The sequence below is a fragment of the Patiria miniata genome, unplaced genomic scaffold, assembly GCF_015706575.1.
Source record: "Patiria miniata isolate m_02_andy unplaced genomic scaffold, ASM1570657v1 HiC_scaffold_21, whole genome shotgun sequence".
NCBI lineage: Eukaryota > Metazoa > Echinodermata > Asteroidea > Valvatida > Asterinidae > Patiria > Patiria miniata.
Window position 1 is genome coordinate 6,751,133 of NW_024037060.1, and position 16,033 is coordinate 6,767,165.

At 37.3% G+C, this 16,033-nt stretch overlaps 1 protein-coding gene across 1 annotated transcript; it reads left to right on the top strand.

The window, feature by feature from the left end:
* The first annotated feature begins 9,542 nt into the window (after positions 1-9,542).
* On the top strand, positions 9,543-15,521 carry LOC119729529 (solute carrier organic anion transporter family member 4A1-like). The gene is made up of 9 exons (XM_038202126.1): positions 9,543-10,419; positions 10,741-10,846; positions 11,272-11,393; positions 11,742-12,002; positions 12,418-12,616; positions 13,117-13,258; positions 13,671-13,846; positions 14,064-14,128; positions 14,840-15,521. The coding sequence occupies exons 1-9, from the start codon at positions 9,732-9,734 to the stop codon at positions 15,109-15,111; spliced, it is 2,031 nt and encodes a 676-aa protein (XP_038058054.1). The 5' UTR covers positions 9,543-9,731; the 3' UTR covers positions 15,112-15,521.
* Positions 15,522-16,033: the final 512 nt, after the last annotated feature.

Genomic DNA, 16,033 nt, shown 5'->3' on the forward strand with positions numbered 1-16,033 from the left:
TTTTCAATATTATGTTCGATTTTTTGCATTAAATGTGCGATGTTTTTCGATACAATTGTGTGTGTTGTTTTACAATATATTTGCGATTTTCTCAAATATGTGAGCAATGTTTTACATATATGTTTGACATTTCGAGCTATTTGTATTTGATGTTTCATCGGTATGTTTGCATTCGATCTTTTGCAATATGCATTTGATGTTTCCCTTTTCATTCGAGGTTTCGTTAAGAGTCAAAGTCTGGTTACTAGACAGCGAAAGTCTGACTATTTTGCCTAAAGTCAGTGTATGAGACGTCAGGGGATCGCGTAAAGAGAGTAGAGCCAGACCTAAACGGTAAAAACCGGAATTGTGGGTAATTCTTTAAGCATACGCAATGCGTTCATCATTGTTTGGGCAGTACCCCCAGCTGTGCCTGTACTACCCATAGTGTTATGTGCATCATCTATACATTGAGGAGTGCATGACACATGGTCTGAGCTCCTAGGCCGATGTGCACCTGTCCCGTTTAATGATCCAGTTACCTGATAATTTGTTAGCATAAGCTGATGTAAAATTGGGCAAAATTAGATGTTTATGAAAAAAATCAAATTAAAGGGGTTAACCTTGCATTTTTTTAGCAAAATCGGGAAAAATCAGATGTTTCTGGAAAATTGAAGATTGTATGGGGTTAGATGTTTATGAAACATTTCAAATTGTAAGGGGTGAACATTGCATATTTTAGCTAAATTGGGCAAAATCAGATGTTTCCGAAAAATTTCAGATGTAAGGGATTAACCTTGCTTTTTTAGTGAAATTTTGCAAATTTGTAATTGAAAGGGGTTAACCTCGCATTTTTTTAAAGCGAAAATGGGAAAAAATAAAATGTTTCTGGAAAATTACAGATTGTAAGGGGTTAACCTTGCTTTTTGAATAAGATTTGGAAAAATTAGATGTTCATGAAAAAAAATCACATTGTAAGGGGTTAACCTTGCATTTTTTTTTTAGCAAAATAGGACACAATCAGATGATTCTGGGAAATTGCAGATTGTTAGGGTACCTTGTATTTCTAGCAAAATTGGGCAAAAAGAAATGTTTACGAAAAATTTTAAATTGTAAGAGGTGTACCTTGTATATTTAGTCAAATTTGGCAAAATCAGATTTGTATGAAAAATCTAAAATGGTAAGGGGTTAACCTTGCTTTTTTAGCAAAATTTGGAGCATATTTTACTAAAATTGGGCAAAATCAGATGCTTCTAAAAAATCCAGATGTAAAGTTTCCGCAAAAACAGCTGTTGAAAAGGAGCTCAATGTTGAACTTTACTGAGTCTGAGGTCTATCGAGGGGACGATCCTTACTTCAACTCCCGGAGATTCGCTGACAGTCTCTATTTTTCTTTTTAAGAAAGTCGAAATGACTGTAGAGGGAGGTGAGAATCTATATGTGCCCAGATACAAAGAGTAGAAATCTACGCGTCTGCCTTTTGAAAATACACAATTGCGGTGTTCATTGTTGCGTAATGATCCGCCTAGCACACGACTGTTTTGCACATTAGGCTGTGTTATGCAGCTTCCTAACAAACCAAACACACTGGGCTCATTATATCGACTTGATTTTACCCATTAAGGTAAAGCAAATGGACCCAGTAATCTTCCTGGCGCGTTTGCTCACCTATAAAGACAACTTTTCTCAGTTTCAGGAAAATTCTAAGGTAACGAAATGGCCGAGTGGTTACGATTCGTCGTCCACGATTAGCAGGGTCCCGGGTTCGAATCCCGCTGGTGTCTTTTTGGTTTTTAAGTATGAGTTCAATCATTTACTATAAGAGAATTTATTTCCCGTCGTAAAGTACCAACAGTACCTTAGCTTAATCGGTAAGCACTGCTGCTGGTACTGTCCGCGAGTTCCAGGTTGGCGCCTTCGTACAGGTTCAGGGCATGTGGTCCACTCGGAGGATCAGGGCTTAGGGGCCGCCCTGTTCCTCCCTTAGCTCTTTGCTTTTACATGGTGCCTGGCCCTCCGGGGTTATATGGATGGATAGGGAAGGAAGTGTGTATTGGTCGGGGACGCCGAGACCCCGGAAGAGAACTAAGGGATCGGCTGGGGCATTGTTATGGCTCAGACCGATCCCTGAAAGCTTGACTAGCACATAACTTTTTGATGTTTTTTTACCCTCTATCTTTTATACTTTGGTTTAGTTTGATATCTACAGCTGCTCGGCAGGTCTACGGGTAATATCAAAATTGAAACAAAGGTGTATGTCATAAATCAGTGAAATTTTCATAATTGACTATAATCAAAACGGACTTTCGTTTGATCAATTTGACTATCATTATATAATGACGCAATTGCCAATTGACGTAAGAAACGCCATAAATTATACCGGGAAAGAATAAAGATGTACATTGTAAAATAAATATTATTTATACATCTTTCAAATAACGTGTCTTTAATTGTGAGCATTCCAAACAATACAGTAATTCGCAATAGTAATAGAATGGTACATGATAGCACGATCATTGCGTCTCTATTAAATTTAAAAAATATAATTTAGGCCCCTATGTGTGAAATATTCTTTGATTGACTATGAGCATTCCATACGAATGAGTTAAATTTGCACAATAAAGCAACAACAAATGAGAAAGAAAAAAGAGAAAATTCCTTTACCCTTAAAACTGGAAATATAATTTGTTTTAAAAAAGTCAAATGGGACTCTTCATGTATTGATTTAACAGTTTGCAAGGAGTTAGCCTTACATTTTTAGCAAAATTGGGAAAATCAGATGTTTCTGGAAAATTGCAGATTGTACGGGGTTAGATGTTTATGAAACATTTCAAATTGTAAGGGGTTAACCTTGCATAATTTAGCAAAATTAGGCAAAATCAGATCTTTTTGAAAAATTTCAAATTGTAAAAGGTTAACTTTGCTTTTAAAGTACATTTTTTTTGCAAAATAGGGCAAAATCAGGTGTTTATGGAAAATTTCAGATTGTAAGGGGTTAACTTTGCATTTTTAACAAAATTGGGCAAAGTCAGATTTGTATGAAAAAAACAAAAATTGAAGGGGTTAACCTTGCCAAATTAGGGCAAAATCAGATGTTTCTGGAAAATTTCAGATTGAAAGGGGTTAAGTTTGCTTTTTTAGTGAAATTTGGCAAAGTTGGATTTCAAATTGTAAGGGGTTAACCCTGCATTTTTTTAAACAAAAGTGGTAAAATATCAGATGTTTCTGGAAAATTGCAGAATTGTATGGGGTTAACTTGGCATTTTTAGCAAAACTGGGCAATATCAGATTTTTATGAAAAATCTCGCATTGTAAGGGGTGAACCTTGCATTTTTAGCAAAATTGGGCAAAATGGGATCTTTCTGAAAAATTTCAAATTGTAAGGGGTTAACCTTGCTTTTCGAATTGTTAGGGGTTAACCTTGCATTTTTTTTGCAAAATAGGAAAAAATCAGGTTTTATGAAAAAAATTCAGATTGTAATGGGTTAACCTAGCATCTTTAGCAAAATTGGGCTAAATCAGATTTGTATGAAAAATCAAAAATTGCAAGGGGTTAACCTTTGCCAAATTAGGGCAAAATCAGAAGTTTCTAGAAAATTGCAGATTGAAAGGCCAGGGGTTAACCTTGCATTTTTAGCAAAATTTGGCAAAATGAGATCTTTCTGAAAAATTTCAAATTGTAAGGGGTTAACCTTTGCCAAATTAGGGCAAAATCAGGTGTTTATGAAAACAATTGCGGATTGAAAGGTGTTAACCTTGCATTTTTAGCAAAATAGGGCTAAATCAGATTCGTATGAAAAATCAAAAATTGTAAGGGGTTAACCTTTGCCAAATTAGGGCAAAATTAGAAGTTTCTAGAAAATTGCAGATTGAAAGGGGTTAACCTTGCATTTTTAGCAAAATTGGGCAAAATCAGATGTTTCTGAAAAAAATCCTATTTAAGGAATTAACCTTAGTAAGGGGTTAAGATTGCATTTTTTTTAGCAAAGTTGAGAAAAAAGTTTAATGTTTATGAAAATTTCAAATTGTAAGGGATTAACCATTGATTTTTTAGCAAAATAGGGCAAAATCAGGTGTTTATGGAAAATCTCAGACTGTAAGGGGTTAACTTTGCACTTTTTTAGCAAAATAGGGCAAAATCACAGGTTTCTGGAAAAGTTGAGATTGTAAGGGGTTAACCTTGCATTTTTAGCAAAATTGGACCAAATCAAATTTAAATAAAAAATAAAAAATTGTAATGGATTAATCTTGCCAAACTAGGCCAAAATCAGATGTTTCTCAAAAATCGCAGATTGTAAGGGCTTAACCTCACATTTTTAGCAAAATTGGGCAAAAAGAAACGTTAATGAAATGTTTATTTTTTTAGTGAAAATTGGCAAAGTTGGATGTTTATGAAAAATTCAAATTGTAAGGGGTTAACCCTGCATTTTTAAAGCGAAATTGGAAAAAAATCAGATGTTTCTGGAAAATTGCAGAATTGAATGGGGCTAACTTGGCATTTTTAGCAAAATTGGGCAAAATGAGATGTTTCTGAAAAATTTCAAATGTAAGGGGTTAACCTTGCTTTTCAAATTGTTAGGGGTTAACCTTGCATTTTTTAGCAAAATAGGGCAAAATCAGGTGTTTATTAAAAAAATCAGATTGTAATGGGTTAACTTGGCATTTTTAGCAAAATTGGGCTAAATCAGATTTGTATGAAAAATAAAAAAAAACCCTTTGCCAAATTAGGGCAAAATCAGAAGTTTCTAGAAAATTGCAGATTGAAAGGGGTTAACCTTGCATTTTTAGTGAAAATTGGCAAAATCAGATTTTTATGAAAAATCTACAATTGTAAGGGATTAACCTTTCTTTTGTAGCAAAATTTGGTGCATATTTTACAAAAATTGGGCAAAATCAGATGTTTCTGAAAAATTCCAGATGTAACGGATTAACCTTGCCAAACTAGGGCAAAATCAGAGGTTTCTAGAAAATTGCAGATTGAAAGGGGTTAACCTTGCTTTTTTAGTGAAAATTGGCAAAATCAGATTTGTATGAAAAATCTACAATTGTAAGGGATTAACCTTTCTTTTGTAGCAAAATTTGGTGCATATTTTACTAAAATTGGGCAAAATCAGATGTTTCTGAAAAAAATCCGATGTAACTTGTAAGGAATTAACCTTGCCAAATTAGGGCAAAATCAGAAGTTTCTAGAAAATTGCAGATTGAAAGGGGTTAACCTTGCTTTTTTAGTGAAAATTGACAAAATCAGATTTGTATGAAAAATCTCTGACCAGATACCGAATAATTTTTTTTTGGGGGGGGGGGCCTTAATGCCTTAACTTTAATTTTTTTTAGAAACATCTGATTTTGCCCAATTTTAGTAAAATATGCACCAAATTTTGTTTAAAAAGCAAGGTTAACCCCTTACAATTTTTTAATTTTCATACAAATCTGATTTTGCCCTATTTTGCTAAAAATACAAGGTTAAGCCATTACAATCTGCAATTTTCCAGAAAGATCTGATGGTGCCCTATTTTCCAAAAAAAGCAAGGTTAACCTCTTACAGCTTGAATCTTCACATTAACGTCTAATTTTGCCCAATTTGGCTAAAATATGCAAGGTTCACCCCTTAAAATTTGAAATTTTTCATAAACATTTCTTTTTGCCAAATTTTGCTAAAAATGTGAGGTTAAGCCCTTACAATCTGCAATTTTTGAGAAACATCTGATTTTGCCCTATTTCGGCAAGGTTAATCCATTACAATTTTTGATTTTTCATTTAAATTTGATTTTGACCAATTTTTTCTAAAAATGCAAAGTTAACCCCTTACAAACTGAAATATTCCATAAACACCTGGTTTTGCCCCATTTTGCTAAAAAATCAATGGTTAATACCTTACAATTTGAAATTTTTCATAAACATTAAACTTTTTCCCAACTTTGCTAAAAAAATGCAATCTTAACCCCTTACTAAGGTTAATTCCTTACATCGGATTTTTTTCAGAAACATCTGATTTTGCCCAATTTTGCTAAAAATGCAAGGTTAACCCCTTTCAATCTGCAATTTTCTAGAAACTTCTGATTTTGCCCTAATTTGGCAAAGGTTAACCCCTTACAATTTTTGATTTTTCACACAAATCTGATTGAGCCCTATTTTGCTAAAAATGCAAGGTTTACCCCTTTCAATCCGCATTTTTTTCATAAACACCTGATTTTGCCCTAATTTGGCAAAAGTTAACCCCTTACAATTAGAATTTTTCATAAAGATCTCATTTTGCCGAATTTTGCTTAAAATGCAAGGTTAACCCCTTTCAATCTGCAATTTTAATTCTAGAAACTTCTGATTTTGCCCTAATTTGGCAAAGGTAAACCCCTTACAATTTTTGATTTTTCATACAAATCTGATATTGCCCAATTTTGCTAAAAATGCAAGATTAACCCATTACAATCTGAATTTTTTTCATAAAACCTGATTTTTTCCTATTTTGCAAAAAAAATGCAAGGTTAACCCCTAACAATTTGAAAAGCAAGGTTAACCCCTTACATCTGAAATTTTTCAGAAACATTTTGCCCAATTTTGCTAAAAATGCAAGGTTCACCCCTTACAATTCGAGATTTTTCATAAAAATCTGATATTGCCGAGATTTGCTAAAAATGCCAAGTTAACCCCATTCAATTCTGCAATTTTCCGAAAACATCTGATTTTTCCCAATTTCGTTTACAAAAATGCAGGGTTAACCCCTTACAATTTGAAATTTTTCATAAACATCCAACTTTGCCAAATTTCACTAAAAAAGCAAAGTTAACCCCTTTCAATCTGCAATTTTCCAGAAACATCTGATTTTGCCCAAATTGGCAAGGTTAAGCCCTTACAATTTTTCATACAAATCTGACTTTGCCCAATTTTGCTAAAAATGCAAAGTTAACCACTTACAATCTGAAATTTTTCATAAACTTTTAAATTTTTCCAATTGTACTAAAAAAGCAAATTTAACCCCTTACAATTTGAAATTTTTCATCCACATCTTCTTTCGCCAAATTTCACTAAAAAGCAAGGTTAACCCCTTACAATCTGAAATTTTCCAGAAAGATCTGATTTTGCCCAATTTCGCTAAAATATGCAAGGTTCACCCCTTACAATTTGAAATGTTTCATAAACATCTAACCCCATACAATCTGCAATTTTCCAGAAACATCTGTTTTTTCCCAATTTTGTTAAAAATGTAAGGCTAACTCCTTGCAAACTGTTAAATCAATACATGAAGTGTCCCATTTGACTTTTTTAAAACAAATTATATTTCCAGTTTTTAGGGTAAAGTAATGTTCTCTTTTTCTTTCTCTTTTGTTGTTGCTATATTTTGCGAATTAACTCATTCGTATGGAAGATCATAGTCAATCAAAGAATATTTCACACATAGGGGCCTAAATTATATTTTTTAAATTTAATAGAGACGCAATAATCGTGCTATCATATACCATTCTATTACTGTTGCGAATTACTGTATTGTTTGGAATGCTCACAATTAAAGACACGTTATTTGAAAGATGTATAAATAATATTTATATTACAATGTACATCTTTATTCTTTCCCGGTATAATTTATGGCGTTTCTTACGTCAATTGGCAATCGCGTCATTATATAATGATAGTCAAATTGATCAAACGAAAGTCCGTTTTGATTATAGTCAATTATGAAATATTCATTGATTTATGACATACACCTTTGTTTCAATTTTGATATTACCCGTAGACCTGCCGAGCAGCTGTAGATATCAAACTAAACCAAAGTATAAAAGATAGAGGGTAAAAAAAATCAAAAAGTTATGTGCTAGTCAAGCTTTCAGGGATCGGTCTGAGCCATAACAATGCCCCAGCCGATCCCTTAGTTCTCTTCCGGGGTCTCGGCGTCCCCGACCAATACACACTTCCTTCCCTATCCATCCATATAACCCCGGAGGGCCAGGCACCATGTAAAAGCAAAGAGCTAAGGGAGGAACAGGGCGGCCCCTAAGCCCTGATCCTCCGAGTGGACCACATGCCCTGAACCTGTACGAAGGCGCCAACCTGGAACTCGCGGACAGTACCAGCAGCAGTGCTTACCGATTAAGCTAAGGTACTGTTGGTACTTTACGACGGGAAATTAAATCTCTTATAGTAAATGATTGAACTCATACGTTAAAAACCAAAAAGACACCAGCGGGATTCGAACCCGGGACCCCGCTAATCGTGGACGACGAAACGTAACCACTCGGCCATTTCGTTACCTTAGAATTTTCCTGAAACTGAGAAAAGTTGTCTTTATAGGTGAGCAAACGCGCCAGGAAGATTACTGGGTCCATTTGCTTTACCTTAATGGGTAAAAACAAGTCGATATAATGAGCCCAGTGTGTTTGGTTTGTTAGAAAGCTGCATAACACAGCCTAATGTGCAAAACAGTCGTGTGCTAGGCGGATCATTACGCAACAATGAACACCGCAATTGTGTATTATTTTCAAAAGGCAGACGCGTAGATTTCTACTCTTTGTATCGGGGCACATATAGATTCTCACCTTCCTATTCGGCTAGGGGCCGGGCATTTATCATTGGGGTCTACGGCAGTTTATTGCAGGCCCTAGGGGCACGGTCAAAAGCGGACACTCATGGACACTCTCGGACAGTAGGCAGCGCTCTTCATCCCTGCCGTCTGACGTGCACGCTTTTTCCGACAGGCCGATGTCGCCGCCCCGATTTTGCTTCTATCATTCAGCGTCCCCGCCTGGCTCGCTATTAAAATATGTAAAATATGATATCTCCGAGTTGTCAAAACTGATCGACACATTTATTTTTTATTATTTTTTAAGAATCCACCAGCCTATTCCCCCAGACATAAACTATGCATGGCTGAAAAAAAGGTGTTTGGCACAGACCGGTATAATTTTTATAGGCCCAAGTCTCAACACAGATATTTACCAATTCAGCGGAGATTTGTATTTTCTTTCGTCCATTTTTTGTAAGGTCTTTTTCACATCTGTAATTTTGCTATATTAGTGCTGCATGGATCCATGTTTCAAGCATCTCATTATACATGCATAGGCCTAGGTTATATTTTAATTCAGTATCGATGGTCGGTGTTTTGATACCCAAATGAACTTTATCAAAAAGATATATGTGTTGAAGCTTATCCAACATTTTTGAATAATTATTGTCGATATGGAGGTAGAGGCTGTTCATAGAGCGAAATCTAAATTCTTACTTCTTTCCCGCCCTTCGAAAATAAAAATTAGGACCATGCGGTTCCTAGCCTCTCCGTAAGAAAAAAATATATACTAAGCTTTCTCTTTTTTAGAAGCCAAAGCTAAAAAGAAATGTCACAAGAAACTGATATAGGGCCAGCTGTTGCAATTAAGGTGAACTCAACAGCTTTCATGAATAAAATTCCCTTTTAAAATGCTGCAATGGTCCTCATTTCCGAAATACATATCCCCTTACGCGACACTTATAAAATGTCAGAAATTTGAGTTTTCCCCAGAGAACTGGTGCAAACAAAGCGCGTCTCGTCAGTGATGCCACAGACCTTCCGCACTGCGTAGACATACACTGTGAGTCACTTCCCACACCCGTCTGAAAGTTTCCTCAACCGAAAAGTTCGTCTACATTGTTACTGTCGTTTTGTTTTCCTTGTCTGTATATACAGAGCAAGGAAATGGTTTCCCAAAGTAGGATGGTACAAGCTCGAACAAATATTTCAAAATTATGATGTCAAATATTGAGATACCAAAGTGAGTCGATGAGATATGGCTGTGGCGTCAGCTTGCAGTATGGACGGCGTACATGTAGGCATGGAGCTTGAAGAATGGCGCTCTGGTCCTCCGGAAGATACCGCCTCGAAATCCATCCCTGGGAGGAATCTCCGTTGCGGCTGGAGATCATGGAGGCCTTCCTGCTTCCAGCGATTCAACACAGCTCCTTGGTTGCTAACCTGCATCTGTTGCGCTGCCATGGTCCAAGGCGTGGCCGTCAACGGTCTCGTAAACTCCTCCATGAGCAGCTTGGAGAGACGTTTCGAGTTGTCAGCTTCTCAGCTGGGTCTCCTGCCATCCTTTTATGACGTGATTGCGGCGTTCTTGCTTGCTCTAGTCGGCTACTGCGGCGCGCGAGGCAACCGGCCCCGATGGCTCGCCGCCGGCCTGGTCAGCCTTGCTATTGGTTCCTTCGTATTCGCCTTGCCGCACTTTACCACCGATCTCTACCAGTTCACGGTCAATAATCGTAGCGATGTTTGCTCACCGAGGCCTATCAGGGATCTGCCAACAGAGCAGTGCTTCCAAGAGGACGAATCCAAAATCTCCAGCTTGTCACGATATTGGTATGTCTTCATCCTTGCTAACCTCTTCTTCGGGACAGCATGTGCCCCTCTCTACTCCCTAGGACCGGCCTTTATTGATGAGAGTGTCCGGATGGAATCAGTTGGTCTTTATCTTGGTAAGAAAGTTACCACAATTTCACAGACTAGATTTTCCTTCATATTTTAAAAATAATTTTGGAACAAAATTTAAACACTGATGTTCAGTTTCCTCTGTATTTGTATATGCAAACATAAAGGAAAACGTATACAAAAATGTAACCAAAGATTGTAACAAAGTTACAAGTTTCATTCACCAAAAATCCAGTTGGAAACAAACATCGCATAAATGCATAAAACGCTAACAAAGTGTGCAAGAAATTAGGTACATTGTATTTTGTATTTGTATTAAATTGCAAACGTATCACTAATCGCAATCCACTCATATTTTTCACCAACAGGTATTTTTTCGTTCAGCTGGGCTTTGGGGCCTGCCATCGGGTTCACAGCAGCCGGGGTCATCCTTGACAAAGTCTACACAGATTTTCTTGAGATAGACACATCCATGTAAGTTACTTGAGCCATATTCATTCCTTGAATATATTATCTGATGGTATTTTATACCAGAGGGTATAAGAGCGTTAATACCTAACTCAGAACATTTTATAGATGATACTAATAAAAGAATTAGAATAGCTTGCATTTTTTCCTCTTAGAAACTTTTAATCAGCTTTCTAAATGTGACTCATAATCACTGCTTACATTTGTTTGGTCCAACTTTTATTGCAAGGTGAAACTAAAAAAGTATGGGTAGGTTTCTTTTAAAGGGTTATGGCCAGCATCCTAGAGGTTTGAATATGGTGGGCGTTGTTCTTTTTACGTTCAAGCTATCTCTCCGTTTTTAAAACCAAATTTTGCCCATTTTAAATAAAACTTTTAAAAAGGACCACTCACTTTTATTAAACTTTTTTTCTGTGTTTCTGTGATAACAGTTTAGGAATAGACTCGTCCAACAGAGAATGGATAGGAGCATGGTGGTTGGGATTTCTTCTGTGTTCAATTTTCGCTCTTTTCTTAGCTTTGCCAATAAGCTACTTCCCAGTCGAACTTTCAGGTAATCTTTTCGTTAGTCACAAAATTTGAAAATCAGTTATTTTTCTGGGTTAAAAAAATATCAAAATTTGGTACTGTTCCCTTGTCACTAGTCTGCTCTGATAACAAAGGATATTCAAGGATATAACATTCAATAAAAAGACAAAGGTATACCTGCCTTTCCCAATAAAACACCCCCCCCAAAAAAAAAAAACCCAACATTCTGTGGATGTTTATAAACATAAAGGGATTTTTAAGTTTTGAATTGAAAGCCATCTTAACACTGTCACTGTTACGTTTTGGCACCTTACACAACATAGATCAATCACACGATCATTAACCAACTAAAATTTCTCTTGGTACTCTGCAGAAACCAAGAAACACCGGTGCCAACGCTCATCCCAGGCACACACAAAATCCGGCGTTGAAATCGTAAGCAGGGAAGACTTCGGCCTGACGTGGGGAGACATGCCCACGGCGACCAAGCTTCTCTTCCGTAACCCCACCTACATGTTGCTCAACATGGCCTTAACGGCAGACGTGATCTTCCTGTCCGGCTCTCAGGCCTTCTTGCCCAAGTTCCTTGAGAGCCAGTTTGGAGTCAGCTCTGGAGATGCCAGCCTGATAGTTGGTACGATTGGACATGGGGGCGTTGACACCGTGAAGGGAAAATAAGGTTTCCTTCCTATTTTGTCATTTTGGAAAACTTGTAGAACCCATTTTCCTTTTCTTTTCTTTTTTGGTTACTGTGGTCATTTCATGACATTTCAGAAGGTCAAGTTCTTTTCACAACAGGGAATCTTCATTCTTACCAAAAAGCCCCCAAACATTCCCATTTGCCCATCAAGCCAGTTATGGATAACACAGTGTTTAACATTCGTGAAACTACATGTATAAAATATTGCAGAAAAAAACAAATGACATAAATGGATGGTCTAGGTACAGTAACATGGGCCTTGGGGACATACAGAATTTTTAAGGTAATTGAATTCATGATTCTCCAGTCTCCACCCTAGACAATTTTGAAAATCTAATTTTTTTCCTAGGTGTAATTGCCACGATAGCTGGGGGCGGCACGGTCCTCTTCAGTGGCTGGATTGTCAAACGTTACAACATGAAGATCCCTGCACTGCTCAAACTCTGCGCGATAGTCACGGCTGTGGACGGCATCCTCATGCTTGGATTGCTTCTAAGATGCGATGAGATACCTCTAGCAGGTGTATTTAAGGATTACCATGGAAACAGGTGGATATAACTTAACGGCTTTATGCGGCAACGGTAGAGGGTGGTGTTGGCCAACCATGGGTGGCGTATGGGGACACATTTTGTATACCCTCAAATGACACTGAAACTGTACCACCATTTTTAACTGTTCTGCAAACCTATTATAGTATTACCAAGCACCTTTAACAAAGATTAAAATGCATTACATTATTATCTCTGATCATTGGACCAATAAAACATTCCTTATAACATCTCAGGTCACTGAGGAATATACAATCAGTGCAGCCATTTGTTCTGCGGAAATGGCTATTTCAAACACACTGACCATCTCTGCCCTCACAGGTACCCATTTACTCCTTGGTAGGGAGAAGCAATAAGCGTAAAGTGTCATGCCCAAGGACACAGGCACCTCAGACTGGACTCAAACCTGCAATCTGCAGGACTACCTGCAAATCTTGCATTCATTGCTTTAGATCACGATGCCATTACTTTTGTTAATGAAACCTTTCATTTGCTCCTAGGTCACTAACAGGTGTGACATTTGAAAGTACCTGCAATGCGGCATGTGATTGCTCTACGGAGTTCTATTCACCAGTGTGTGGTGACAATGGTATGATTTACTTCAGTGCCTGTCATGCTGGCTGCCAAAGCTATGATGATCAGGTAAAATATCATCTATCCTTGGCCAGAATGTTACTTGGGCACACAGGCAGAGTGAAGATGTTTTAATCCTAGACTTCTTTCAAATATGAAGTCTAGGATTTTGCCCAAGTGTGTAGGGGATCTGAGGTTGTGAAGTCAAAGCATACAGAAAACAAAAGTCCGAAGCAATGAATCAGGATTTGAAATAGTGTAGACGATATTTCCTAAAATGTGAGGTGATTTAATTCTTTACAATAACATGTTATAAACTTTGGTCAGGTGGGGACGGAGGGGGGGGGGGGAGTTAGCCACTCTGAGGGGGCTTGTAGAGAGAGGGAATTCATTGTTTCCTTGATCCTGCAGGAGTCCTTCCAAATCTTCTGGTTTGGAAGATCTGGGAGGGTTTTTAGTTAATGGTTGTCTTATTTTACAGACGGACATCTACAGTGATTGCGAGTGTACAGATTTAAATGATTCTGTTGTCGGTGGTGCCACACCAGGTCTATGTCATGCCTCATGTAGTCATCTATGGCTCTTCATTGTTGTCCTCACTGCTATCATTGTGTTCTACGTCTTTTGTGGAGTTCCGGCTTTAAATATCATGCTGCGGTAAGATATGCAAATTAAATATGGTATTTTCAGGGTGTGGATTCAGGAGATGGACGAAATGAAATTTCTTTCTCAATGAAAACATGGCCTAAAAGCGTTTTTTAGATTTTGCTTTTACTCAGTTTACATCCTTCAACCAATTCACGAGCCAAAAGTCATAAACCAAAAGTAAAATATTTGACTTTTTTTCTTCATCTTCATTCCTTCTTCTGTTCAGATGTGTGCCAGATGGCCAACAGGCCTACGCTATGGGATTACACGGATTTCTAGTCCGGTCTTTAGGTAAGCAAAGCCAACACAATTCAGATTAATCAGCATCACAGCTGAAGAAAATGTCACTGGTATCGATGACTCTACAGTTCGTGACTCACAATACCCGTGTGTGCCAAATACTTAATTCCATGCAATGCATTGAAGACATAATCGGGCTTGATCCAGTTCATCACGGTGACATGTTGCAGTTGATGCAGGTCTCAAGTTTAGCATTCAAGGGTCATTTGGAATACACGTACGAAACTGCCTACCGTAATTTACCATTGAGAAAAGACACATGTTTAAAGGGGTTATTCTGCCTAAATTCCTAATCCGCTTATACACTGTATGTACACGTTGAACAAGGAATGAGTATGTGTTAAAGAGGCAGTTACCTTTAGTTTGTGTACGTTTAGCTCTCGGTGTATGGCATGTTAATGTATTGTGCCTGCTGGACATGATCCGATACACTTGCTCTATTTTGTGTACTGTTTTAATTTAATATAATTGCGATAATTACTTCCCTATTTAAAGTGTTACAGAGACACTTCTTGTCCTAATTGTAATTTGATGCCAACTGCATAACATGCACTAGTGCATAACCAATCAAATGGTGGACAATTCTTGGAATTACTCACTTTTAAAGGGGCAATACTTGGCCAAATTTTATTTGGGAATGACTCCCAAAATTACATGAAGTGCAAAATTCTTGAATCTCCTTTCGACCATCTTCCTTTGAAGGATCCATCCCCAGCCCAATCATCTTCGGTTACATCTTTGACGCCACCTGCACGCTGTGGCATCAGGAATGTGAGGCGAGTGGCCAGTGCTGGTTCTACAACCGCGCCCATCTTTCCCTCTATGTCACCGTGCTGGGCGTGATTGTGAAGAGTGTGGTCTTTGTCTTCTACTGCTTGGCTCTCTACTTCTACGCCCCAATATCCTCCAAGGATGCAAGGGAGACGAGGAGGAGGGATGTCTTCAAGCAAGTCTCTCTACAAGTTGTCACATGATGCATCTTAATTGTGTCGAGATTTGCATAAATTGCTATTGATTTCACTTTTGGGGGAGCACAGAATAGACCCCTCCTACCCATCAATCAAACAGTGCACATTGGCCAGTTAGGGCGTGACTTTTGGTCAGGTGATCATGGTAGTTAACATATCAAAGGTGGGCGGGGCTTAGGCCCACATCCTGAATGGTCCATTCTGTGGAGTTTGATAACCAAAGGCATTGTACATAGCAATGTACAGAATTTTTAATTTGACATGCTGACGTTAAACATTGTCATCTTCAACGTTTTATAAATGCATTATTTTACATTTACCTCTATTTTGTGCGGTTTTTAATGAATCACTTTTTTGTATGAGATTTATTGGGCAATTGTATGTCAACTTTTGGTCCATTTTTTGTTAACATTTTTATATTTACATTGAACATAATTATGTGCCTTGAGATATATGCAGCAGGAAAGTGGCTGCTCATGATCAAATGCTATGCATGGGGTTAAGAAAACTGGTGTAAAACAGGATGTAAGGCTGCATTATCAGTGTGTGAAAAAAAAATGCAGTTGAACATTGGACACTTTCCAATCCACTGTATTATGTTTAAAAAAAACAGGTTTGCTTACATGTTTTTATATACAAATAAAACAGAGATTGAACTAGTTTTCGTGCTGGATCAAATGCTGAAATGCTTAAATATGTCCATGATGTCCAAACTTGGCACTTTTTTGAAAATTGACATTTTGAAAGGTGCAATGTTGTTTTTGTTTATATTCAATAAGTTTATTTTTGCTTAATTATAGTTTCTTTAGGTTTGCATAAAATGCAATATATATTTGGTAAAGTGGGTAACCACATCAAATTATGCCAAAATCAAAGTAGCAAAGTATTTATTGTTGTAATAAATGTAAATACATGTATATTGACCTCT

Coding starts and splice junctions, on each gene's coding strand:
- LOC119729529 (XM_038202126.1), top strand. CDS start 9,732: ATGGCTGTGGCGTCAGCTTGCAGTATGGACGGCGTACATGTAGGCATG. Junction 11,394..11,741: donor CTTCCCAGTCGAACTTTCAG/GTAATCTTTTCG, acceptor GGTACTCTGCAG/AAACCAAGAAACACCGGTGC. Junction 12,617..13,116: donor AAGGATTACCATGGAAACAG/GTGGATATAACT, acceptor ATTTGCTCCTAG/GTCACTAACAGGTGTGACAT.